At 47.6% G+C, this 24,753-nt stretch overlaps 7 protein-coding genes across 7 annotated transcripts; 2 read left to right on the forward strand and 5 right to left on the reverse strand.

Moving 5' to 3' along the window:
* Positions 1–699: 699 nt before the first annotated feature.
* Positions 700–5,452, forward strand: BHQ10_004427 (uncharacterized protein; the record flags this gene model as incomplete). Its single annotated transcript, XM_040876791.1, has 5 exons — positions 700–1,284; positions 1,372–4,710; positions 4,762–4,845; positions 4,900–5,285; positions 5,344–5,452. 5 exons carry the CDS (start codon positions 700–702, stop codon positions 5,450–5,452), a joined length of 4,503 nt encoding a protein of 1,500 aa, XP_040732931.1.
* Positions 5,453–6,534: 1,082 nt separating this feature from the next.
* Positions 6,535–7,781, reverse strand: BHQ10_004428 (uncharacterized protein; the record flags this gene model as incomplete). Its single annotated transcript, XM_040876792.1, has 3 exons — positions 6,535–7,435; positions 7,487–7,636; positions 7,753–7,781. 3 exons carry the CDS (start codon positions 7,779–7,781, stop codon positions 6,535–6,537), a joined length of 1,080 nt encoding a protein of 359 aa, XP_040732932.1.
* Positions 7,782–8,332: 551 nt separating this feature from the next.
* Positions 8,333–9,441, reverse strand: BHQ10_004429 (uncharacterized protein; the record flags this gene model as incomplete). Its single annotated transcript, XM_040876793.1, has 2 exons — positions 8,333–8,732; positions 8,792–9,441. 2 exons carry the CDS (start codon positions 9,439–9,441, stop codon positions 8,333–8,335), a joined length of 1,050 nt encoding a protein of 349 aa, XP_040732933.1.
* A 1,878-nt stretch (positions 9,442–11,319) lies between these two features.
* On the forward strand, positions 11,320–11,874 carry BHQ10_004430 (uncharacterized protein; the record flags this gene model as incomplete). Its single annotated transcript, XM_040876795.1, has 1 exon — positions 11,320–11,874. One exon carries the CDS (start codon positions 11,320–11,322, stop codon positions 11,872–11,874), a length of 555 nt encoding a protein of 184 aa, XP_040732934.1.
* A 1,100-nt stretch (positions 11,875–12,974) lies between these two features.
* BHQ10_004431 (uncharacterized protein) lies at positions 12,975–13,843 on the reverse strand (the record flags this gene model as incomplete). The annotated part of the gene is made up of 2 exons (XM_040876796.1): positions 12,975–13,345; positions 13,414–13,843. 2 exons carry the CDS (start codon positions 13,841–13,843, stop codon positions 12,975–12,977), a joined length of 801 nt encoding a protein of 266 aa, XP_040732935.1.
* Positions 13,844–15,741: 1,898 nt separating this feature from the next.
* BHQ10_004432 (uncharacterized protein) lies at positions 15,742–17,735 on the reverse strand (the record flags this gene model as incomplete). The annotated part of the gene is made up of 7 exons (XM_040876797.1): positions 15,742–16,575; positions 16,663–17,063; positions 17,117–17,199; positions 17,248–17,337; positions 17,399–17,422; positions 17,485–17,570; positions 17,613–17,735. The coding sequence occupies 7 exons, from the start codon at positions 17,733–17,735 to the stop codon at positions 15,742–15,744; spliced, it is 1,641 nt and encodes a 546-aa protein (XP_040732936.1).
* A 1,200-nt stretch (positions 17,736–18,935) lies between these two features.
* On the reverse strand, positions 18,936–23,018 carry BHQ10_004433 (uncharacterized protein; the record flags this gene model as incomplete). The annotated part of the gene is made up of 7 exons (XM_040876798.1): positions 18,936–19,440; positions 19,500–19,552; positions 19,712–19,998; positions 20,998–21,285; positions 21,371–21,783; positions 22,019–22,131; positions 22,668–23,018. 7 exons carry the CDS (start codon positions 23,016–23,018, stop codon positions 18,936–18,938), a joined length of 2,010 nt encoding a protein of 669 aa, XP_040732937.1.
* Between the last annotated feature and the right edge of the window lie 1,735 nt (positions 23,019–24,753).

Raw genomic sequence — 24,753 nt, forward strand, 5'->3', positions numbered from 1 at the left:
TCTTGCCTGACGGGAGAACTTGGATCAAGTTGGCCTAGTGCTTCCCCCCAGCCCGCCCGAGACTCTCTCTCTATTATTTTTCTCCCCTTCCGGCTGTCTCTCTCTCTCCCTTCCACTCCTCCACCAAAAAACGAAAACCCTTATTTCTAATAGGAGTTTCCTCTATCTGTTTGATCAGAAGAGGTTTTTTTTAATTGTTTATTCCCGGTCTCACAGGAATTCATCTTTTCTGTGTTTCCCTCGGTGATATTTTATTTTCTCCGACGCCCTCTAGGCCAACGAAAAACCACAACATCTTTTTTTTTCTGCTTGTTGTGCGATCCACAGCCACTCTTTGGTGAGCGTGCGAAACTTCGACGGATTATCCCACTCCCATACTTTTATCTTCCCCTTCATTTCTCTTTTAATATTTATCTTCATTCTTTTGAAGTTGAACATTATTTGAGAGATTTTTATTTCTTGTCGGGAACGATACGTGGATTTCGATTTAGCTATCGGAATCAAGCGGTTATTAATCCAGGTCGCTTGCGCTAGAAGAGACTTCTTTTCTTCGCCTCCTTCTTTCAATTTTCTTTCTGGCCTTGCAAAGAAAGAAACATCTTGCAGCTTGGTTTTCGAGTGCGACTTTGTCAGTCCTTCTTTCGATCGCCTTCTCGCGTCTTTTCAACGCCCACGACTTCGATTTTTTCGATCGATCGAATGAGCTTGAACCAGTCTCAAGGACTAAACAACACTTCGTCGGCACCATCGCTCCCACTGGCAAATAGCGCTGCTCCCTCCAGGACGAACGCGCACGCCACCCAGACACCCGATTCCGAGTTCGCCTCAGCGCACCATGGGAATTCGCCCTCAACGACTTCAAACACAGTGAACGGCAAATCATCCATGCAGAATCAGCAACCTTCCGGGGTGACCATCGTGAATGGCGCTCCCCCCGTCCATGCGGCGGACCACAGCAGAAAACAATCAGTGACCATCAGCTCTGCTGGAACCACTGGCTTCATCCCGAATGGTGGACCGGCTGGTAACCCAAATCGCAACAGCATTCAGTTTGGATCGGTAGATCAGCAGAGTTCGCCTGCCATGGGTTCTCCTGCTATTCCCGCGAGCCAGCCTCATACTAATCTCAACGTCGCACCTGTGAACCCCCGTGTCACCTCGCCTTCGTCTTCTCCTTCGCCTATTCCCCAGCCCGCGTCTAGCGGCGGCCGGCCGCCGTCTACATACCAAGCTCCGGGTAATGCGCCTAACTTTGGCAGTTTCGGCGACGCCTCAGGAGACGCTGTACGTTTTATCCTGTCCCTATTTGCTTTCCTCTGCCCGCTGCGTTGAATGTTAAACGCGACATGTATGCCAGGCTAACCGAAATAGCGACAGATGCGAGTGAACCAGAACAATCTTGGTCCTGGTCCTCAAGCAACCCACCTTCGTCGTGAATCGTCTCAGTCTCAACACAGCGATATGGGTGGCCACATCCCCGGTGGCCCAGGTGGTCCAGGTCCAGCTCGCGGCGGCTACCAAGGTGGTCGCGGTCGTGGATACTCTGGATCCGGATATCAGAACCAAATGGGCTACTCGTCTGGTCCCAACTTCCGAGGCACACCAAACCAACGAGGTGGACCTCAAATGGCTGCTCCATTTCACCCACCCGCCCACGGACGCCCCATGGGCTACCCCAGTTCTCCTCATCAAGCGAATCGAAGCCCAGCCATTGCGAACGCCAACCCCGTCACGCCACAAATGAGCCATGTACCTATGCAACATCAGCAAATGGCCAATCAACACTACGGTGGTTACAACCAGCACATGGGACCCCAAAATGTGAGAAACCGTAATCCTTCATCTTCCCTCCATAGCAATAAACCCTGGAGAAACAAGAAAATGGACCCATTTCAGAAGAATGCGTTCAAGCAGAAGAAATTGCAAAGGACCCAAAGCGATGAGTTTTCTGCTCCTGTTTCCAAACCCCCTCCTACCCTTTACTCCGTGGACCTTCCCCTCCTCCCTGCATTTCGTCAAAGTTCCCTAGATATTTCCCCAGGCACTGGTGATTTCGAAAAAGCTCTAACAATTGTGAAAAACCAGAATTACCCCCACGGTGGTTATGACCCCAACAGCGGTTACTACTATCCCGCATACGGAGTTCAGCAAAATATGTACATGCCCCCTTCGCCTCAGCCTCGACCCGGTGTTCCCTACGGCCAGCCCGGTCAATTTATGCCAAACCAGTTCCCCGCCGGAACCATGCAGCCGTCGATGCAGTCTACGCCGCTCTCGAGAAGCACTTCTCAGATTTCGAACGATCGTCCCGGCTCGAGCCTCGGTCAGGGTCCTGCTCCAGCAGTCGCCTCAACTCCAGGTCACTCTCACACTGAAAGCAGAACATCCAATAGCCCGGCTCCTCAAAAGAACCACTTCATCATCCCCACGCCCAAGAAAAGCGCGATCGTGATCAAGGATCCCAACAGCGGTGCCGTCAAGTCGTTCGAGAAAGCGCCAGCCTCGCCTGCTCGTGCTACTCCTTCGCCCGTCAAGGGCTCAGCCCCTACGCCTCCTCCCCGTGCCGCTAGCGGTATCGATCATGCGCGTACCGAGAGCAAGTCGGTGAAGACTGACGAGGAAAAGAAGAAGGAACTCCGCGATGCTGTCCGATTGAAGATTGAACAGGAAGAGGCCGAGCAACGTCGCAAGGAAGAGGATGCTCGTAAGGCGATTGAGAACCTTGCTATTGCTGACAAGGAAGATAGCAAACCGAAGGCCGAGCCCGCTGAACCTGCCAAGGAAGAAGCCAAGCCCAAGGTTGAGGAGCCTATCGAGAAGAAGCCTGAGGCGAAGGCTGCTCCTGCTCCTGCCGCCGATGAGATAGACTTTGATGCTATCGAGCGCGAAATGGCCGAAATTGAGGCTCGGGAAGCCGCTGCTGAAGCCGAGTACCAGAAGAAGAAGCAGGCTCAGAAGGAAGAGGCTGACCGCAAGAAGAAGGAGGAAGAGGAAGCCTATGAGCGCAACATGAAACAGGCCGAACGAGAAGCCGAGGCCATCGAAGAAGCTCGTATCAAGAAATTGGAATCTGGCGCTGCTGCGGACGAAGACAGCTCCAAGCTTTTTGCATCTTTGCGCAAGAACGGTCTTCCTGACAGCGAAACCCCTGCTGCTCAGACTCCGGACGACAGCGGTGCTGCGACGCCTGTGTCGCAGTCCGATGCTTCGATGGGCCCTCCATCCAAGCCTGCTAGCGTCAGCAAGGCCAAGCCCGGCCCTCTTAAGCTCGAGACCAAGCCTGTCGAGCCACCTCAGCCCAGCGCAGCTCTGAAGTCTCTGCACAGCGCCAAGTTTTTGGACAGCCTTGCCATTACATATCCCGCTTCAATCGCCTCTCCTAATCCCGCCTTGAACGCCAATGCTCCATCGGATCGCAAATTCAAGTACAACAAAGAGTTCTTACTTCAATTCCAGAATGTCTTCAAAGAGAAGCCTACTTTGGACTGGGACCTCCGTGTTCGCGAGACTGTTGGTGACAGTGGCGATTCTTCACGACCACAGTCTGCTCGTACTCCTGGCACTGGTCGTCAAACTTCTCGAGGTGGAATTCCGTCCACTTTCAAGATGGGCAACTTTGGCGGAGGTACACCTTCCGTTGGAGCTCCCAGGGATGGTTTCCCCAATCCTCCTGGTCGCATGCCATCGATGGGCAGCGGTCCATTTGGCCCATTCGGACGTCCTGGCTCGATGGGTCCTGGTTCAATGAGTCGCCCTGGCTCCTCTGCTGCCATCCACAATGTGCCTCAATCGCCTCGCCCAGGTTCCAGCAGGAATACTACCCGCACAGGTAGCAGACGCGACAAACAAAGCTCCAAGAAGGAGGAAGAGACCAACAAGTCCATGCCTCTTACCGCAGGCCTTTCTCTCAAGCCTCTTGAAGTGTCTCAAACTGGTTGGAAGCCTCGAAGCGTTGGCCAAGCCACTGCCGGTCCTACTCCAGGTGGTGAAACCGACTATCTTGCTCCTGATGTCGTTCAACGTAAGGTCAAGGCCAACTTGAACAAGATGACTCCTGAAAACTTTGATCGTATCTCCGAGCAGATTCTCATTATTGTGTCTCAGTCCAAGCATGAATCTGATGGTCGTACTTTGCGTCAAGTCATTCAACTTACCTTCGAGAAGGCTACTGACGAAGCTCACTGGGCTCCTATGTACGCCAAGTTCTGCAAGCGTATGCTTGAGAGCATGAGCCCCGAGATCAAGGACGAAAACATCAAGGACAAGGCCGGCAACGTCGTCGCAGGTGGCAGCTTGTTCCGCAAGTACTTGTTGAATCGTTGTCAAGAAGAATTCGAGCGTGGATGGAAGGTCAACCTGCCACCCAAGCCCGAAGGTGAAAGTGAAGCCGCCGCCCTCTTGTCTGACGAATACTACATTGCCGCTGCTGCCAAGCGTCGCGGTCTTGGTCTCGTCAAGTTTATTGGTGAGCTGTACAAGTTGGGCATGTTGACTGAGCGTATTATGCACGAGTGTGTCAAGAAGCTTGTCGATTACGAGGGTATTCCCGACGAGGCCGAGGTGGAGAGTTTGACCAGTTTGCTGCGAACCATCGGTGCCAGCTTGGATGTATCTGAAAAGGGTCATGCTATGATGGATGCCTACTTTGGTCGTATTTCTCTGATGATGGAGACTCCTGGCCTGCCCAGCCGTCTCAAGTTTATGCTTATGGTATGCCCTGTGTATCCTGTGTTGGTTGTTTGAGTTTACTGACGGTTGTAGGATGTCGTCGACTTGCGTTCCGCCAACTGGGTATCCAAGAATGGCGACAAGGGTCCCAAGACTCTTACCGAGATTCGCGAAGAGGTTTGTTTACATTATCATCCTTCTCGTATACCTATCTAACTTTTATGTCAATAGGCCGCCCGCGCTCAGCAAGAAGCTGAAATGGAACGTCTCCGCCAACAAGCCAGCCGAGGCGGTGGCCGTATGCCCATGGGCCGCGGCGACGCACGCAACTTCTCTGGTGACTACCGCAACCAAGCACCTCCACCAGACTTTGCCTCCAGCAAGGTCGGCAGCGACGACCTGCGTCGTCTCAAGACATCGCGCACACTCAACCAGCCTGCCTCCTTCGGACCATCCAGCATGTTCGGCTCGCGCAGCAGCAGTGGTCGCAAGAACCTTGGCCCTGGCGGCAATCTGGTTCGAGGCGGCGAAGACAGCGGCGCTAGCAGCCGCACCGGTACACCTCCAGCCGGAAAGAAGGAAGAGAAGGAGGCCGTATCCTCCCTTAACGCATTCAGGTATTTTTTGTCCTTCTCTATCATTACATCCACTCCAAACATACTAATTATGAAATAGCGCCCTTGCCGCTTTAGACGATAATATGGCAACATCCCCGCCCTCAAACCCGACCTCTCCCGAACTAACCAAATCGCAACCCGTAAAGAGCGAAGGAGAAACAGCATAGACAATGGATACCAGAGAATATTGATAGGAAGGAGAAAAAAGGTTAATACAATCCAAGATACCATACCATCATTACCATGCATTACTATGACCACCTGAAGTCAAACCGAACAAATCACAAAAAACATGCATATTCATCCGGTTGTTCTTGTCTTGTCCATTGTTCTGTCTGTTTCTGTTTCTGTTTTTTATTTCCTTCGAGGTTTTGTGTCATTGTCAACATTGTTCGGGAAGACAAAAGTTTGGGATTGATTGATTGTTTATAAGAATTTAATATTCACTCTACTTTTCTTTATTTTGCTTCTATTTTTGACTTCTATTTTCTCTTTCAATTTTCAAGTTTGTATGCTGTGAGTGTTTTGAGATTCGATTATCTTAATTTTTTGTGATTGTTATTGAGGAGGATGAGGAGCGTTAGATACATACCATCATATCATACCCCATTACATCCCGTTTTGTACCTTCGTCTTCCGGAATGTGAGATCTTTCTTGTTTTACTTTTTTTAAACTTTTGAGGTTACTTCCTTCGATGGTTGATAAGTGAAGGCTGGGGACAGGGGCTCATTCGTGGACTATGTCTATTACGAGTCCAGAGATGAGAGAGAGAGATCAAGAAATAGCATCGCGGATCGCTGTCCCGTTTATGTAGATTATTTACCTATGTTGCGGTTTTCCGAGTTTTTGTCGTTTTTTGTTGCATTGTATGTTATGCATTTATCGACTATTTGCAGTCATTATCTCCGTATATGTTGAAGTTGATCAGGACTGGAAAAGGGGGGTTCCGAGCTTTCGAAGACGATGGATTGATTGGCACTGATCGTTGTTGTCTTGACTGGGTGTATTGTCATCTCGGCTATATCGTGTGCTCTCCAGGGACTTGAATTTGTGTTTGTTGCTGTGGTGTCAGTATAGTATATGCATCTGTCGTGTAGTTTGTTGTAGTTACCCGAATACATCACTCTACTCTTTATGATAACGCTTGGTCTAGCATATAGTAGCTCAACAATCTCAAATAAATTTTCGTAGATAACAAGATGGGACCATAAACGACCAACTCCAGTTGAAATAATCTATTCAGACAAATCATCTAGAAAAGCCCGACGCACGACCAATCTCATCTACCGCTCTGGCCGCGAAATCCACTGAATCAGATACATTCCTTTTCGTGCCTGAAGACGGTCTTTTCTGTGTAGCTGGAGCACTACTMCCACCAAMCCAGCCACTCGCCCAACCACCACCACCGCTCCCTTCATTGCCCGCAGTGAATCGCGAGCCACTCAGCTCATCAGCGTCAATCTGATCGAATGAATGCTCGCTCGCGTTCTTGCGCAATCCAGCCGGACCATGCCCATAAGCAAGGTCGTCGTCGTCATCACTACTACCAGGAGTCGTATTGTGTAATTTAGTCTCTTCTTTGTGTAAAGCAGCGGCGAGAACTTCCAATCTCTCACGTTGCGAGGAGTACAAACTCGCCTTTTGGGAGCGCGAAAGATGTTTGTACTGATCAGTATTGAATGCGCCGCTTGCGGAGAGCTGTTCGATTTGTGCCTCGCGAGATTGAGGGTGGGTCGATGAGGAAGAGGTTACTGTGCCGAGGGCGGAGGTCACCATTGAAAACCAATCTGCTCCGGTAGCAGCTGCAGCACCTGGTATTGCGTTGGCTGATGGGAGATTGAACCGTGAGAGTAGTGCTTGTGCGTACCCGGCAGCACCGGCAGATGGAGGAGGGGCCATTTGCTGCTGCTGCTGTTGAGATGGCATACCCAGAACCTTTTCGCGGATAATGTCGATGAGCTGGTAGAAATACTGGAGTCCTAGTGCTTTGGCACGCTCATGGGTGCGTCCGATAAGTTCCTCGATTTCGCGCTCATGTTGCTCAAAGAATGGGTCGACGTATTCCTGGAAGAGGATGCGGGCGCCTTGGGTCTGCGGGAGGACAAGGTATGAAAGAAAGAAGAGACGGATCCAGCTGTAGAAGGGGAACCTAACAATATTCGTCAGTATATTATAATCAGGCACGTAACGACCGACGTACCATCCGATGATAAACACTGTCCATGACTCAGCCAGCAATATCCCCGACAAAACAACCCAGTACATTAACCATGGTGTCAGCTGAGCGGGATTCCCAGAACGAATAGCTTTGAAGGAAGCAAAGGCCGGGAAGAGGATTGTAATAACCGATCTATAGAAAAGACAACACGTTAGCTAAAACTATGTAGGAAGAATAGCTGTCATGATGAATGACGTTGGTGCCTGTTTCGGCTGGAGAGCAGCTGACTCGGCAAGCGAAGGACATACGAGAGAAGATCCGCAAAAATTCCAAACATTGCGGGTATGTGTTGTAGTAAATGGCTCAGCCCATGTATTCAATATAGTCGATGAAGCAGATATACTCTTCTACTTGCGGAATCAAGAGGTGTAGGAAGAATGAATGAAGACGAGAGACAAAAGGCGGAGAGCGGAGTGATAAGAAAGGCCGCAAGGCTTATCGGCAGGCGACTATCAAGTGGGGGCTTTCCTGTCTCTTCACGCGAGCTCTTCTTACCTGCTATTACCACGACATATTCTACTGCTTTCTGCAATCTCTTATACTCATGAGTAGATCGGTGCAATATCGCTTGGTACCATATCCCACATTGTCTTCCGCTTTCAGACATTACGAACTCCAACAAGTGGACTACGTCATGAGTGGATTCGCGGTTGCGCGATTAGGGTTAGGGCTCCGATAAATGATACGGAGACACATTAATCAAGGGATATGATGATATAGTATCGCCCAAGTTACTCAGCCTAATTTGCTTCTTTTACTGTGAGACTGAAATCAATGAGATTTATCTGTACCCGCTCTGATATAGTCCAAGCTGCAATACAACTGCAGTCAGTTCGGATGGTAGGCCTTGTAAACTTGCAAAGCACCTTCAACCGACTGAACAAAACCAAAAAACACGGTCAGGAGGAGAACAAAAACGGCGACCCAGAATGTATACCATTGCACGCCTTTTCGCCGGTCGTACCATAGCCGTGGGATAGTGTTTGGCTCCGCTTCGTCAAACACCTGTTTCAGAATCACCAGTCGATCTCGCCAGAATGTGAAATGCTCTAGGTGCCGGTCGTCGCTCTTCAGCCGCCCGCATCGGGCTACTTTGGGGTCTAAAGTTGGAGTTTGAGGTCTGCTTTGAATCTTCTCGAACCAAGACTGTGTCTCTCGGCCATTCTGGGGGAAGAGTAGGGCAAGCGTTTTGAGCGTCTCTTCTATCAACCCCGCTGGGAATAGATCACTATAGTAGTGAGATTTCTCCGTAGTAAATGTGTCACATGGTTGATACGACTCACTCACTGTCTCTGCATTTCCAAAAAAGATGCATGGTGGAATATCATCACCGCGGTGTCCTCCCCTATCATCTTCAAATGGTCGTTAAGATTATCCGTCCATTCGATTCTGATACCCGCAATACGTGTCAGATTTGGCGCATTGAATATAGATTCAAGCTTTACCGTCTCTTTCAACATAGGCTGGTTATCCCACTGGCCCCTCAAAAAATCTTGAAGAGAGCCATGCGTCCACTTGAGCGGCCTCCATCGAGATATACCAAACGGCAGATCTCGAAATTGCATCATCAGTAAGAGGCTGGCAACGAGATCGATGGTATTCTCGGCGATCCGGTCGTCATTCGGGGAGCTGCAAGTCAGTAATTTTGATGTTATGATCTGTTTAATATCTTCACGTTGTTGTCCACCCCGGATGTAGGATGCAATGTCGGTGACGTCGCGATGAGTTCTGACAGCCACATGTCGCCCTCGGTCGAGGAGTGCTGAGCGACATTGTTCTGAGTAGTAGACAAAATACGCATCTAGGTCATACTTGTATGCGGTCAATGTCTGCTGATCAATAGATAAGCTGCAGAGGTCATTGATGAATCGGCATCTTGAGACAGTGCTAATCAACTCTGTATGGAGCGGAATGTCCAGAGGGTCTTGTGCAGTCATGATTTTCTTTGATTGCGAATCATCAGCTTGGCAGATTCTTTGCTTTTATGGCGATCATCAACAGCGTCCCAAGTGACTCCCTGCTGCTAAAAACCTAGTGATCCGTGGGGCTCATAACGAGGCTGACTCCGATTAGGCGTCCGACCCGGCTGTGCCTCATTAGCCTGACAGTGGCATCTTGGGTTTCGATCACTTACAACTTCTTGAACGCTTTTCTCCCTGCCATTGCCAAGTGCTCGATTCTTTATGTATATCGCTCGTTCCATTACAATGTAGCACAATGAATGCATTATCGCTTCGTCGCTCTATCGGAGGCAACCTTCCCCATGATTCAACTGGAATAATGTCCCAGATCTCTCATCGATTGGCACGACTTAGAATCGCGAATACTCGTCCCGGTACAGAGCATTCTTGGGAAAATCCTGAAGCATCCATCGGGGATTTTTGTCGCACCATGGGCAAAAGTCAGTGTTGGCATGCCCAAGTACCTGCTCGCGAGCTTTTCATTCTGTTGGCGGCGGAAATCAAGACATACATGGATCGCAATTGCGAGTCACCGTCGCGAGAACTACACTGGAGTCTGTATATGATCGGTCAGACCAAATCCACAGCTAGACCAGTCTTGATGTTCATTTGTGAAGACAGCAACTCGCGAAAAACTGCCAGAAAGACAATCAAAGAAAGTGGAATATTGCTAAGATATCCCGGCGTGGACACGGCAGACTGCTCGCATCCTCCGGACTTTGGGCAACTTGTGCAACTCGCTGCGGGTGATATGGATGATTTTTTTAGCGACAATTGTTCAGATACGGAAGATTCGTATTACCCAGGCATTATTCGTTCCGAACCACGTCACCATAGAGTTCGTCCAAAAAATCATAATAGGGCAGTATCTTCGTATCATTCAAGATCTGGGGCATCGACGCATCAGGCATCTCTAAAAAATCTGAACAGTGCAGTATCTTCGCATCCTTCAAGATCTGGGCCACCGACGCATCAGCCCGTTATCGATGAGTATACAGACGGAATGGTGATCAAACCGGCAAATAGCGAGATGTCCGTTTTTTACCGGCCGACGTACAATATAATGGGCTCACATATTTTCGTCAAAGAACCTAATAGGACTGACTCAATGTCAAGGAAAGCAACCGCTGGAGTAATTGTCAGAGTAGGGGAAGAAATATGTTTTTTGACTGCAGCTCACGGGTTTGCATCGCGACCGCAATCAGCAGATCCTTGCCCTCCATTCGAATACGATATTGACGGGGAAAGCGATTCTGATGGCGAAGAATTCCTCCGAACAATAAGGCAAGGCAGTCGCTCCCCATTGTCCAAACATTTTGATTCGGCCCTGGAGGAATCAGAAAATTCGATATCAAGGTCGAGTTCCTCCCAAGAGCCTGAACTTGAGATAGGAAAAACTGTTACTGAAAGGTGGGTAACTGATCGATAATGACCGCAATGAAGCTAATTAGGCATATTTCCTATTTTAGGGTTACAGATAATCCTCCTGCCACCGCAGAAGCAACCTCCACGACACTTGACTCTTCTCAGCAAACTCTTCATGAATCAACGCATTACCATCGCCGTCACTATCTCAGTCACAACCGCAGCCCACCTCCTTCTAGGGCTTGGGCTCTCCCACTGGTTGATCTTAGTACTGCTGCTGTCGTAGGTCCAGTTGCTTTTGCTGTTACTCTCGCAGGTGCTGTTGCCCTCGAAAGTGCTGCACTTCTACCTCGAGCCGCCTCACAGAGTGACAGAGGAAGTCGTTCACGCCATCCACGAAGATCACTATTTCCCAGTAGATACACCTCCAGAATACGAAGGCGTCAGCACATATCAATACTAGGGCCTGATAATTCAGGTGCCGCCACTATGGGTCTGTTTGAGAGGGCTGGCAGTAAATCACGCTCGAGATCTAAGGACCGTACAACACTTCCTCCTCTCGTCACTGCCGATCCTATCAAGAGCGCTCGGAGCAAATCACGTTCAAGATCCAACAGTAGTACAATACGAAATCCCACCATATCTGCAAATCCTAGTGCCTATAAACGACGGCTGGAATCGGGCACTTTGCTGGCAAGCTCGGTAAAAGGGTCTCATCCGAGCCTCGATTACGCTCTGATCAAGATCGAAGGCTCGCATACTAGCATGTCAGAGCAGCTCCTTTACAACAATGGAGCTCATGACCTCACGCTTAATGTCACACAAGTTTCAGACTCACGGCCGAATGATGCGAAGATAGTTGCCATCACCGGATCGTCAGGTTATCTGAGTGGTCGCTTGCTAGCGACCCGTCTTTTCTTAGAGCGCCAGACCAGCCGTCTCAAGAAATATGGACAGTCAAGTTTGATGGGAAACTCGAGGAAGGAGATAGTGGTACATGCGTTTTCGATGCACAAACAGGTGATTTTTACGGCCATGTTGTAGCCGGAAATCCAGATTCTGGATTTGCATATATTATTCCAGCCTGGCAGGTTCGAGACGATCTGTTGATACGTTTCGGTGACGACTTGCAACTATATAAACCATCAATGCATGATTTGTATGGACGGCTCTCTACTCTTTTCGACCGTTTGTTAATTTGAATTGATAGATCCCAATGAAGGTATCTCCGTTGTCATCAAGACCAAGGCTCTAAAACGACGTGCCAAMCCCGGTTTCAAATGGAMCCCGCCGAAATCTTGCTTCTGATCCTATAATAATCTACCGGAACACTTAATATGGTGGTAAGAATCATAGCCTGAAGTAATACGAATGGTTTTCCTAACTCAATGTTAGGGAAAAGACTGACTGACGTAATCAGAGGAATGCTCACCTATTGCGGACAAGAATCAGCAAAGCTAGGGCTCAGCCTCGATAAACATGCGCTAGAGAGTCTTTGACGAAAATCCCTATGAACCTCGGACACGTGCGGACGAACCATCCTCAAAGGCCCACCAATGGCGGTTGTATAGACTCACCGTTTGAAAACTTAGACCCGGTGTATCGTCAACTCTGGGGTTACCTATTCGGTCGAACACAGTAGGGAAAACCGTGATGTGGGGTCATATTGCGGGAGGGTCTATGTATGATTATATGAGCTACATACGTAGCTGTGGCTTTGAAGGCCAACTAATGTTTTTGATCGAACCATTGGTGCTTTTCATGAACTATTCATAAACGCAACCCTAGCTTTGTTGATATGTCACTGCAGAAATGTAGGTAGGATGATAATGAATGAAATGTCTGTACAAGCAAGTCGACGTCTTTCTAGGTAGAGACCTCCTGAGGGAAAGTTTTAACGCCAACTAGATCAAAAAGTACCGCGTGGTTACATCGAATAGTCTGATAGGAAATTAATACAGAATTATCAATCAAAGGTTTGTAGAGTACTACTTCATCAACAAGTGCAACGACTCTAGAACGAAGTCTCTCAATTAGTCATTCATCACTCAACATTATAGCATGGTTGCATCCTATATGGACCAGCCCTGTCAACCTATCTCCATGTAATCTTCTAAATTGTCCCTCTCTAATAAATCGACTTTTCAATTCAACTCCTTAGCAGCAACCTCCAGCAGATTGGTCTGACCCAAAGTATCTTGCGTATAGCGGGCATTGTACTTCAGCACATTCTTCACAGCTCGGTACTGCTGAACATTGATCCACAGGGGCTCCGTGCTGATGAACCAGGGCACATTCTCGCTGCAGGGAGGGGTGGTCAGAGAGCCGTTGTAGGTGTAAACCCCGAACTTGTTGAAATGACTGATGATGCCGGTGAAGTCAAGGGGGCCGGTTTCGGTGTATGTACCAGCGTTGCTGATGTCGTCGAGGTGAGCGAAGACAGAGTCGAAGAGGGGAGTGGTATAGCCGAAGGGAGAGAGTTCCATCAAGAAACCAACGACGGCAATTTGTTTGGCTAATCATCTGTTAATACTGTCCCAAGATTTATAACATATGATTTTTGAAAAAGGGGCTGACGCATACCTTCAGTCTCAAAAACAAAGTGGCACTCCATGGGAAAGTACTCCTCGTTAACGCGGTGCTCACTAGGAGTGTGAAAATGGAATTGGGCTAGGGGGTAGGTGATATTATTTGTGGCCAGCGATCCATTAGTAATCACAACCTCCAATCCAGAACCCAAGTTCTCGAACTTGGCAGATGGGACATTGGTGACGTTGAAGTTCACCGATCCTGCGACAGCATAGTCGACGGTCTGGGTGCCTATATCGATAGGTGACTGGTGTGTACCTTTTGCGCATGCATCGTTGGCGGTAGTATTCAGGCCATACCAGTTCAAAGGACCACCTAGGTTGGTATAATTGAAGGAATTGGGGGTAACAATGCCATCAGCTGCACGAGCGTGTATATGGGCTGAGACCAGCGGGAGAGCAGCGATGAATAGGAAAGACTTCATAATGATGGCGTCGTTAGGTAGCCTTGAAACACAAGTTGCGGTGTAATTTGTGAAGAGGATAGAGGATGGCCGAGAGTATTGCTTCTGTGCGTGGGTGCGGAAAACTTATATAGGTCGTGTCAGGAGGCACTGGGCGAGCTTGGTCTTGCGTGCTGAAAATTTCCTTTTATTTTTTTTTCTATTTTTTTTCGTCATGGACGCAGTAATTTTGCGACATCTTGGGAGACCGGACACGGTTCTCCTACTAGTAGCGCAACTTGATCGTCTTGGGCCATTTGTTGGTACAGACCAGGCCGACTGTGCTGGAGAAATTCCCCGATTAGGGAATCTAGGACATTAATGTAAGCACACGCGTCGATCTTAGCTACAAAAGGTAGGGTTAGCATTTTTTCGGGACAAAGCTAAGTTATTGCTTGATAATGACAAGGTCCGAGATCTTGCATAGGCTCCATCGAACAAGCTTCTAACTTGACCAAACAGCCCATCTTGTGCCGTGTGGGTCACGATCAGCCAGCCTCGTGGATACCGGAAATACGACGCAGGTTCATCTGGAGGCGGCGCTGGATATAGACTTTGCACTAGTGCTATGTATGAGAACAGTCAGTGGGTACACTATCCTCATTTGAGGGTATACAGAGAAGTCTTCATCTCGCACTGAGTCATGACTAGAACCAAGATCTACAACCGAGATCCAGCGGAGAATTTTCTCGACGTCTCGCAAAGCGGTTCATTCTGGGTCATGGCACGGAACAGACCTTCAAAATCCTCCGTAACTCGAATCCGTAATTTGATTTGATTCAGGGGTGCGGTGTCCTGTGTATGACCAGCTGGTTATCTTCTTCCTGTTTTTGCTCTTCAACCTTTAGGATCAATTTTCAGTGTCTCCTTGTGCATTACAAGAGACAAGGTGGAGGAAGGACACTTCCCGTTAGTACCAGGTACACAAAACTGGCTGATTGATCTCGGATCTTGCATTGATCCAAGTAGCACTGTGGTAGATCTTGCGCTTTACGTAACTGTTGCTCGTTCTCAAATTTCGAACCCGCCATTCAGCGCGGTCCTACTAGTACGCGCAAAGCTCTGCACCAGTAGATCACTAGATAATCGCAAAACTATCTCTATGGGCTATGTTAGTGCGAACTTTTTACATTGCAAAAATGGAGACATTTATTCAAAGTCAGTGATTGGTTTGACATTTTAGCCCGCCTAGCTGACAAAGTCCGTACGCAGTACGTACGTCCTAGTAGGTAGGATCTCGCAATTCCCTACTCCCGGTTCCATTTAACCGTCAATCTCCGTAGAAACCTAAGAGGACGTATCTTTTCGGCCGACTTCGCCCACGAAAGACCATAGCAGACGAGCATCAGTTTCGGGAATTTTCATACGGTTGAGCACAATATGGAAATCCGCCACGCAGGCTCCATAGCCAACTTGACAATGAACAGTTTCAATCGCTTCTTAACTATAGTTTTGAATACTGAATGAATTGATCTTGGTCCTGGTTTGGTTCCGGATGAATGCGGGTGGTCAACACATCAGCGATTGGTTGCTCGCAAACTAATGTCGCGACTTCTATTGCTTCCGATTTCTGATTGCATATGTGGGTTATATGTTAGCAACAATTATGGATTAGATTCATACTTACAAACAAGGCAAGAGAAACTCCTTGCGGATAATTATATACCACGGTCAGAATTGACTTAGTCATTAATATCTTGTGTGGAAATTGTCCTCTCAGATGCACCAGCTATATCAATTTCTCTAGATATCATTATGGCCGGCACCACATTCGGATTGGCCGAAACGCTCTGTCTTGGTAATGCACATATAGAGATGTCGATAGTCTCAACATAATCACGGTAATATTTCTAGCAGTTGATCAGATTTTTTTGAAGAGATCAAATCTCCACAATAGGCCCCTCGTAAACATGCCGGGCCCGGACGAAATAGTACACCAGACTCAAGGCCATTGTCCCAACTGTACCGACCGCGCTGTAATTCATTGTCGACACGGTGACCTCGGCCATTGGTGGCCAGAAGCTGAAGAACACGGTGATCAACATATAAACAATTGCAAAGACATTAATAGCGACGCCGAAAAGACCCTTAATATGGAAGGGGCCCCAGACAAGTTTTGCACCCGCCGTGTTTACAATTTGTTCATGCTCCGCTGGCGACAAGTCGGCATTGGTGATATCGCTTGGATCGGCGATGCCATTGGTGCAGCGGCGATACAGTAAAAGGATGCAACACACCATATATGATAAATACAGACCAGATGTAGACATCGAGGTGAGGTCATTGAAGGCGACGGGGGAGCCGAGCGGAATCAAACCTAAAAGAACCGATACTGTTGCCGTGAAAATAACAGCGTTGACAGGAATACCTGCTCGTGGGGATACCTGGCTCCAAAGACGCCATCCTGGGACACCTCGATCCCGTGCAAAGGCCCAAAACATGCGCGAAGCTGTGGCAAGCATGCCGGTGGTAGCACAGATGCCCATCACACAGATAATAGAAGCCATTGTCGTAGCGCCAGCAATTGAGCCTGTCCCTTGTAGGAAGATCGCCATATACGGGTATCCTGTAGGCGATGCTATGGCGTCGTCGAGATTACCAAGGCAAAAAAGAGAGGCTATGAGCATGGCAAAGCCTAGGACGCCGTTGAGGAGGATACTGAACATGAGGGAGATAGGAACGATCTTTGGTGCGTTTTGAGTCTCTTCAGCCATCTGTTCGTCACCATTAGATTTTAAATTTAAGAACGCCATGCAACAAGTATAGTCGATAGCCAAAATGGAAGGCATTGTCAAACTTACATGCACCGCAGCATCTCCTCCAGCGAACGCAAATACAACACCAATGAGTCCGACAAAGAATGAAACCCCCTGTGTCTCCCAGCCACCGTCATTGACCCAAGTCGCAAAAACATCTTCAGCACTACTGTGATCGGACATGTACACCAATGGAATGAGGACGGCGAAAAATCCAACCACATGTAGAACAAGGATCAGGCCTTCAAACTTGGGTAGGAGAGACGCTCCCCCCACAACGTTGATGACAAGTCCAAATGCTACCACAGACCAATAAAGAAAGGTCGAATGCCAGGGGTGAGGTACGTAAGAAGGACTTGACAATATGATGAGACCCTGTATGATTGTCCCGCAAAGATAACAGGCTGTCGCAAATGTGGCCTGCCAGCCGACAACCGTGAGCCAACCTGTACCAAGTCAATCGTTGTAATTGCTGACTTGAGGGATTTTTGTTTTCTACCAGTGACATAGCTTGAAAATTTCATTGCCCTTGGGGACGCGAGCATGGAGCACCAATGATATTGGCCACCAGACGTTGGAGCCCTACACTGTCAGTCTTCGACTTGTGTCTGATCCCACGAAACGACCTACATGGAGACCATCTCAGAAAGCATAGCAAATATTGCTGCGGTTCCTGCCCAGACGAAAATGTATCCGTACACTGCACCTGCAGGACCTCCACTGGCAAATGTTAGTACCAATATCAGGAACAAGCCTGTACACAACAAACAATGGCACGTACTTCTGAAGCGGCTGCAAGAATGTCCTGAAAATCAAGTAGTTAGATAAACAAGCTTATATTTTCCTTCCTTCCAAGACCCGACTTACGTGAAGAGCCCCTCCCATGTAATCAAGATAGTAGTACTAAAACCCAGAACAGCCATGAAACCAAAGTTGCGCTTTTTGCGGATAAGCTTTTGAGACATGAAGTATTAAAAATTCGGGGAGCATCTTACTTTCAATACACTGCGCTTACCCAACCGTGCCAAATCTGCCTCATCGCGATGTTCGCTAGAGGAAGTGCCTTCGACTTCTCTCGAAGCCAGGTTGGCCGTCTTGGGAGACTCGCTCTTTGCCATACCGTCTTTGCGATTTTATTACAAGGATTGAAAATAAAAGCAGGAAGAGGAAGGGAAAATAATTGATAAAAAGAAAGAGTAAGTTCTGAGAATTGGGGTGAAAGAAAACACTTGATAGTTACACGAGGGGAAAAAGAAAGGGTGCCAGGGTCTGTTCTTGCTACAGGGGTATTCCAAATCGCCAGCTCTAGAATAGCGTTGCATTGTGTATATTAGGACAGAAAATAAATTGTGGATGGATCTAGTTTCGTAAGTGTATTTGCATAATGACAACCTTTAGCAGGTGTTTTCTTCCAATGGGAAGCGTTGCGAGAAAGTATCTCAAGACTAGCTCAAACTTGACTTCGGTTGTCACTTCGAGCACTATAGTTGCTATTTGGGCCATCATAGATGAGGGAGAACATGACTTGGGTCGAAGACATCCATATTATGTTGCAATGGAAATTAAGTCAATATACCACGCATCAGGGTGGCATGACCCCCCGGCGATATCATTCAATATTATATACAGCCAAGTCTTTAGTCTTGGCCTCCGTGACGTGTCTAAAATTGTGACCAGGTATGGGAGGCATTAATTTAGAAACACCCTGTATACTTGCAAGGGTCACAACGGACATGCATCAATGCGGCGCAGGATAGCGGGATGCGAGTGCGGCCAACACTTTAGCTCCCCCCGCGAGAAAAAGAATATTTGGGCATTGTAAATTAATTCACCATAGAGAAGGCGTAATCCTTTCTGACTAGTTCCACACACGCGGCCTTTCTTTGTGAGTGAGTACCAATCATGCAGTTCGTTCTTCGGCGCCTCTTTGTACCGTAGCATGGGACTATCAGGAACGGTAGGAATCTCTAAGCGTTGCCACCTCCCCGTTTCTTAGGATTTAGTCGAGATCTTCGGAAAATATTCATACCCACCACATACGGCAATCAGACTGCCCTTGCTACGATACCCTGTGCTTTGTGGTCTAGGATGTACCTGGGTAGCTCGACCAATTTTTGGCCGAGTTAGGGCATCGTTCTCGCAGGGACTGGATGAAAGTATAACTAACCTTGAAAAGAGACAATTATATATCAAAACTATATGGTATCGTGAAAAGATGTCAAAGCTCAATTTATCAAATTCTATATCTTCACCATCCATTCTTACATATACACGATTAATTTCTCCTGTCCATGCACTTAGTAACAATTTGTAAGAAGTTATAGAATCTCATCGGCGTCAGATGAGCGACGACGCTCTTCAGTGACTGTAAACGTCCTCACTTCTCGAATAATTTGGGACTGGCTTGTCGCACTGACCTCGTCCCMGTCTGGTGCGGGCCTCGATGCAGAGACGGAAGCTTCGCTGCTTACTCCTAGCTCATTCCCTGGGTGCGCAAGTCTTCCAGTGAGACTGCGCAGATTGATCGAGTGTTGTTGCGACGCAATATTAGAGCTGTGGTTTGTGGATCGGTTGCGATGTGAACCGTAGCCGTGATATCTTTGTGACTTATACTGATAGCTTCCAGTGATCGCGTCAAGACGCATACCGCTTGATCGCAAGCTATCGAGGAAAGGTTTCAATTGTGCCGAGCAGGCGGTCATGATGCTAGAACACAAGATGAGCTGGTTTGTGACCGAGACTGACCAAGTTGCGTAGGTAACATCAGGGTCGTCGAAGGTTTTGTTCAGGACGACCATCTGAGCAATCGCGGCGGCCACAACACTGAAAGTAACAATGCATAAGCTGAAAGAAGAATCTTCAAGTATGGAAGGGGTGCTTACAATACTCGTAGGCCGAATACAAAAGCAATTTTCAACTTCCTTTCCAGCCTCGTCTGAATCCGGGCGATTATTATCAAAGTTTGTGATATTATGACAATCTCAGTGATGATGTTAGACACACTAAAAAAATTTTGCCATGATTGCTATCTCATCATTAGTAACTTTTCAGTCTTTGGTAAGGCATCCGACATGAAAGCTCAGCGAGAACTCACCCGATCATAGCATTTACCTGTCAGATAATCCCACGTCGGCAAGGGTTGGCACTGAAAGGCAACTGTTATGACAGACACAAGTCCCCATATCGACAAAATGACGATGAAAACTAATGCAATTCTGCGATCCAGCGCAACCACGGTGATACTCCGGACGAACATAACGTAGGATATCTTTGAACTTGCAAGACTGGCAATGCTAAGCATGTCAGCAGCATACTGACTCTTCATGACAGCCGTTATCTGGTCATCACTCAAGGTTCCGAGATGTTCGCCATATCCGTTCGCTGTGGCGGTCGAAGTCGCGATCGCCTGAGCGATATCGAATACCTTTGGTTTTAAGTGGAAAATTTAGTAATTCGTAGTCTCTTTCATACAGAGTGATGGCCATTGAAGCCCTTGCAACCGGTATACTGACTGTGGATATAATAATCACATAATCATCTTTGGTGAGCTTACGGTATATCCAGAGCTTTGTTCCGATTCTTGTTAGAATGCCTAGTATCGCGACAACCAGAAGAAACCAGCAGATGACATTGATTGCAGGCAGCCAAGTATCGCCAGTAAATCGACTCATCGTCGTTCAAACGAATCTTTGATGTTGCTGACAATATTCATGCGTCTACAGAAAAGAATTGCTACGAATTGATAAGAGTTGTACAGGCACCATAGAAGCATATAGTGTGGCCGATTTCCCATACCCCTTCTTTTTTTTCTTTTTCCTCTCTCACTCAAGACATCATTTTATTTTAGCTCCTTAATTATTTACAATACCCTGTAGTCTGATTGATACTAAACTCACGCCTACGAACTACGACATTTGTACTACAATGGATATTTACGTAACACTTCCTCCCAAGGGTCCTTGCTTTTTGACTCGCACAAGTCCAATGATTTTCTACTCGCTCACCACGGTGCCCAGTAACATGGGTAATCGCCGTAGTAATCCTTCCAGACCACCCCCCCTGCTCATTGCGATATGAATGTTACATCTTTCACCATGAATAGAAAGAGAGGACAAAGGAATTGGTTGCTGTATTCCATGCCTTAATACTATCTATTAATCATTGGCGCACCACAACTCACCAATTGGAATAGTCCCGACCAGCCCCCCAATTCAATTAATTAAAGTTCAAGAACATAATTTGTGATCGACACCGCCACCAGGCGTATGTGATACATGGAATTTCCAACGACATGGTCCCGCAGCAAACACGAGATGAGAGAAATTCGGTGATGGACCTAATGGAACCAAGGCGTAACTGTCTCACCAATGACAAATTTACCTCCTGCTGGCCGCCACATCACAGCATGCTCAACGGGCAACATTATCTTCTTGTAGTGTTCCCATTCAGTCTGCTGTTGCTCAGTGTAATCTTCGGGCATTCCGACGCTAATGTTGTTGGATCCATATGTCAGGAAACCGAGGCTTTGGTATAATGGGAATCCAAAGACGGAGGCATCAAGCCATGACTCAAGGCCGAGTTCGTCAGCTTTTGCAAGGCCCCATGTAAGCATTGCTCGTCCGATTCCTTGACGCTGGTAGTCAGGCAGGGTGAATATAATGTTGAGGTCTGGAGACGTAAATCGGCGTTGTTAAAACGGAACATCATGGTACAATAGACATAGGAAAAGTTTGTTTAAGAAAAGACAACTTACATGAGTGAGGTCTTTGACCCATCACAACCCTCGGCTTTTCGAAAGCATGCATCACCAACGTAGCGAATTGCCTTCCAACTCCTTCAGGATACCAGACGGCCTCTTCACTCAGCGGATCATGACCGTCGGTATCCCCGGGACCTGCGGCAAATGGATTGCGTTGATAAAAGTACCATTTTGCGCCTGCAATGATCTTACCCGTCTGCTCGTCTACCACCTTGAGCCAGATCAGTTCGGGATACGCTTCTTTGTATTCGTCTCGTTGACCATCACTAGCCGCGAGCAGACTGGCTTCTCGGTCGGCGTTGAGAATAGGGAAGAAGACGCGTAGGATCCCTTGAGGTGGGTTTTCGAAGCATGTCCATAAGACTTGCATGAGCTCGTGCAAGTCCTCATCTTTAGCGACTTCGATCCTGAACGGCATGTTGGTGTTATTATCGTTGTCTCCGTGTATTTTCTTAGTAGAACAGAGGAATTATCTCTGCTCAAAGTACATTGTCAAAGCAAGACCCCTGCATTCATGGGTATTGACGGTCTTGGAACATGGCTGGGGGCTACACTAGTGCGAAATGTCGGCCGCAAGATATTATTATATAGTCGTTCTCCGATTTCAATGAGCACAGTCCGCCCATTCTAATTCCAACTCACAAGCGATAATGATCGAGTCCACTTCCATGAATACCATGCGGCAGCTGTTGAATACCTTTCTTGCCCGTTTTGTCTTCCCTTTTAGCCATCTCATTTGTCTCTTCGTGGATCACCTAGGCGGCGAAGCCGGTGTCTCCACCCTGCTCTAATCGTGGACCGCGTTCGGACTACAGCGACCCATCGCTGGACCTGGCCATATGGAGAATCTAGATTATATTGCGCTAACCAGAGGAAAGTTGACGATTTTCCTCGGCCAAGCGAAGATAAAGCTGGCTAATCTAAGCCTTGGTCGCATGCAAACAAGCACGTACTACTTGCAAAACACACTAGACAATCCACCGTCACTACTGATCCGACGATTTTCCATCGGGCAGACCACTAATTCCTGAAAGCTAACGCGAATTCTCGCTATAGATCGATACTTTTTGAAGGAATCAAAACCTACTCGCCTGGACCAAAACTTTTACTTTAACGGCCTGCGCCATCATTCACGTCTGTAAAAAAATTGAGCGAGCTCAATAGAGGTGTTTTTCACAACCACAACCCTGCGTGTCAAGAATTCCTCCTCGCCAATGACTTCTAAAGCCCAGATCTAAGGCTCATGGAGTGAGTATATCGGATACAATAAGGATACTCTCGGTACGCCTACCTGCTCAGCCGTCCATCCAGAGTTGGCGTTACGCACAAAGTCATGAATGAAGACCTTCTCCACGGTCATATGTTCACTTTCAGCTTCCAGGTCCGTGCCAATAAGCTCAGTCAAAAATGCCCTTACGTCCGAACCAGCCGCCGTGGTCTGAAGCTCAACAATTGGTCGAAATCCCTTATCCAAATATCTCGTCCCAGCGATATAGTGACTACGGATTATGACAGGTCCGAAGAGGGTGTCGTTGTGCTCGAACTCGGCCCACGTTAATTGGCGATTCTCCGGCTCGCCCTTCACACCTCCTGAGGCTTGCTCTAATTTCATAGAAGTAGACCCATCCGTGTCAGAGCCCATGGTGATCTTTAATGTCGTTGTTGCTGCCGCGACCGCCTTCCTTGTCATCCAGGAGATTCCTTGCTAGATTTTCCTTAGTTTATGCTTGATAGCTTGGTGCCGGGCGATTTGAATACTTGCCAGTTTCAAAATGCTATCGAGGTTGGAGGATCGGTTCTTATCCTGTTTCACGGACCAGGAATCAGCAGCATTCGCTTAAATAGCAAATCTGTAGACTTACCATAACCCAGCTGCCGCTTAAATCGCGTATACTTTTAAGGCCTGAAGAAACCATTGTTATCCAAGTTACGAGACGTAACTCCACAGTTACCGATGCAGGAAATAGTAGGCACCCCAACGATAGCAACGAACTGCTCTCTATATATATTATAGGGGACGCTTGCGAACCTCTGGTATTATTTGTGGAGGACTTTTTTTTCGCCGATCACTACCGGTACTTGCCCGAGTTGTCGAGGACCACGTCTCTTCGGTCTGTTCAGTCTTACCCGGAACAAAGTCGCAGTCGCTCATGAATTTCGGATTCCATTTATCCCTGTGATTGCTCCGCGGAGTGATTAAGATATCTCGGCCAAGAACTATGGTGGATGCAGATCAAAGATGATCTACGTCCTTGACATTGAAGAAATTGCGTATGCCTTTCATTTCTTCTGTTCCTGACATAGGAGTAATTTAATCATAACTTTCTCTGCGGGCGTTCCTCCACCTTCATACCTGTTGTAATTGTACCTTATAAATACCATTGACATGTACGGATAATGGGCAGTAAAACCAAAAGCAAAGTATCACGGAAACTGGGCTTCGCATTGAGTTTCTACTGAGACAAAGCAAGATCAAATTCTGTCAGTATTTATGCTCAAAGGTCTTATATGACATTAATAGAATCCTGGACTTTGCCATCATGATCAGTGCGCTTCGTTTGAGTGCCATTATCTTCGGTACCTCTGTATCATGTATTTTCGGAACCCCCTTCCCTCTTCATCCATCAAATAATGGTACTGATTCCACCAATGTGAAAAGGCCTGTCAGTAACATCGCCGGCGAGGGGATCTGAACTCGACACTTCCCGGGAGACTACTATTGTATGGTCGTCCAACAGGTGAGTGCAAAAACCGATCCTCTGATTGGTGACTATACAGTATATTGAGGCGCAGAAATATAAACAGCACTGATCCAGCGAACTTCAATTTGTACCTGATCAATGATGACCGGCTACCAAGTGTTAGCATTGAAATCGCAAGCAATGTCTCCACAACGGCTGGATCTTACAGCTTTGACGGAGTTGACGTCGTACCTAGGTATGGAATTTCAGCCAGCCGCAGGATGACAGAATTAGGCAATACTAATTAGTTGTGCACTATCAGCTCCGGCTTTCGGTTCGTGATTAAAGATACTTCCAATAATGATTTGCTTGTCCAGTCGGACACTTTCAGTATTGTTGCTAAGGGAGATGACACCACTACTGTAACATCCGGGACAAGTAAAAGTGCTACCAGCACTACGGCATATCCTGAATCATCCAGTACTACAGCAACGACTACGACGCTAAATACTTCGAGAACTAGTTGTAAGTTAAGAGGCCATCGCATCTTTTATCTGTTTCAACTGAAAAGAGACTAATTCAGAGAAAAGCGTCCTCGGGCTCCTCCCCAACTTCCCATTCCATGGGCACTGTTTCTCAGATACCAAGTTCCGCAGGTATCACTGGATTAGTTGTTTTGATCTGCGCATCGATATT

Source organism: Talaromyces amestolkiae (assembly GCF_001896365.1).
Source record: "Talaromyces amestolkiae strain CIB chromosome Unknown scaffold7.1, whole genome shotgun sequence".
NCBI lineage: Eukaryota > Fungi > Ascomycota > Eurotiomycetes > Eurotiales > Trichocomaceae > Talaromyces > Talaromyces amestolkiae.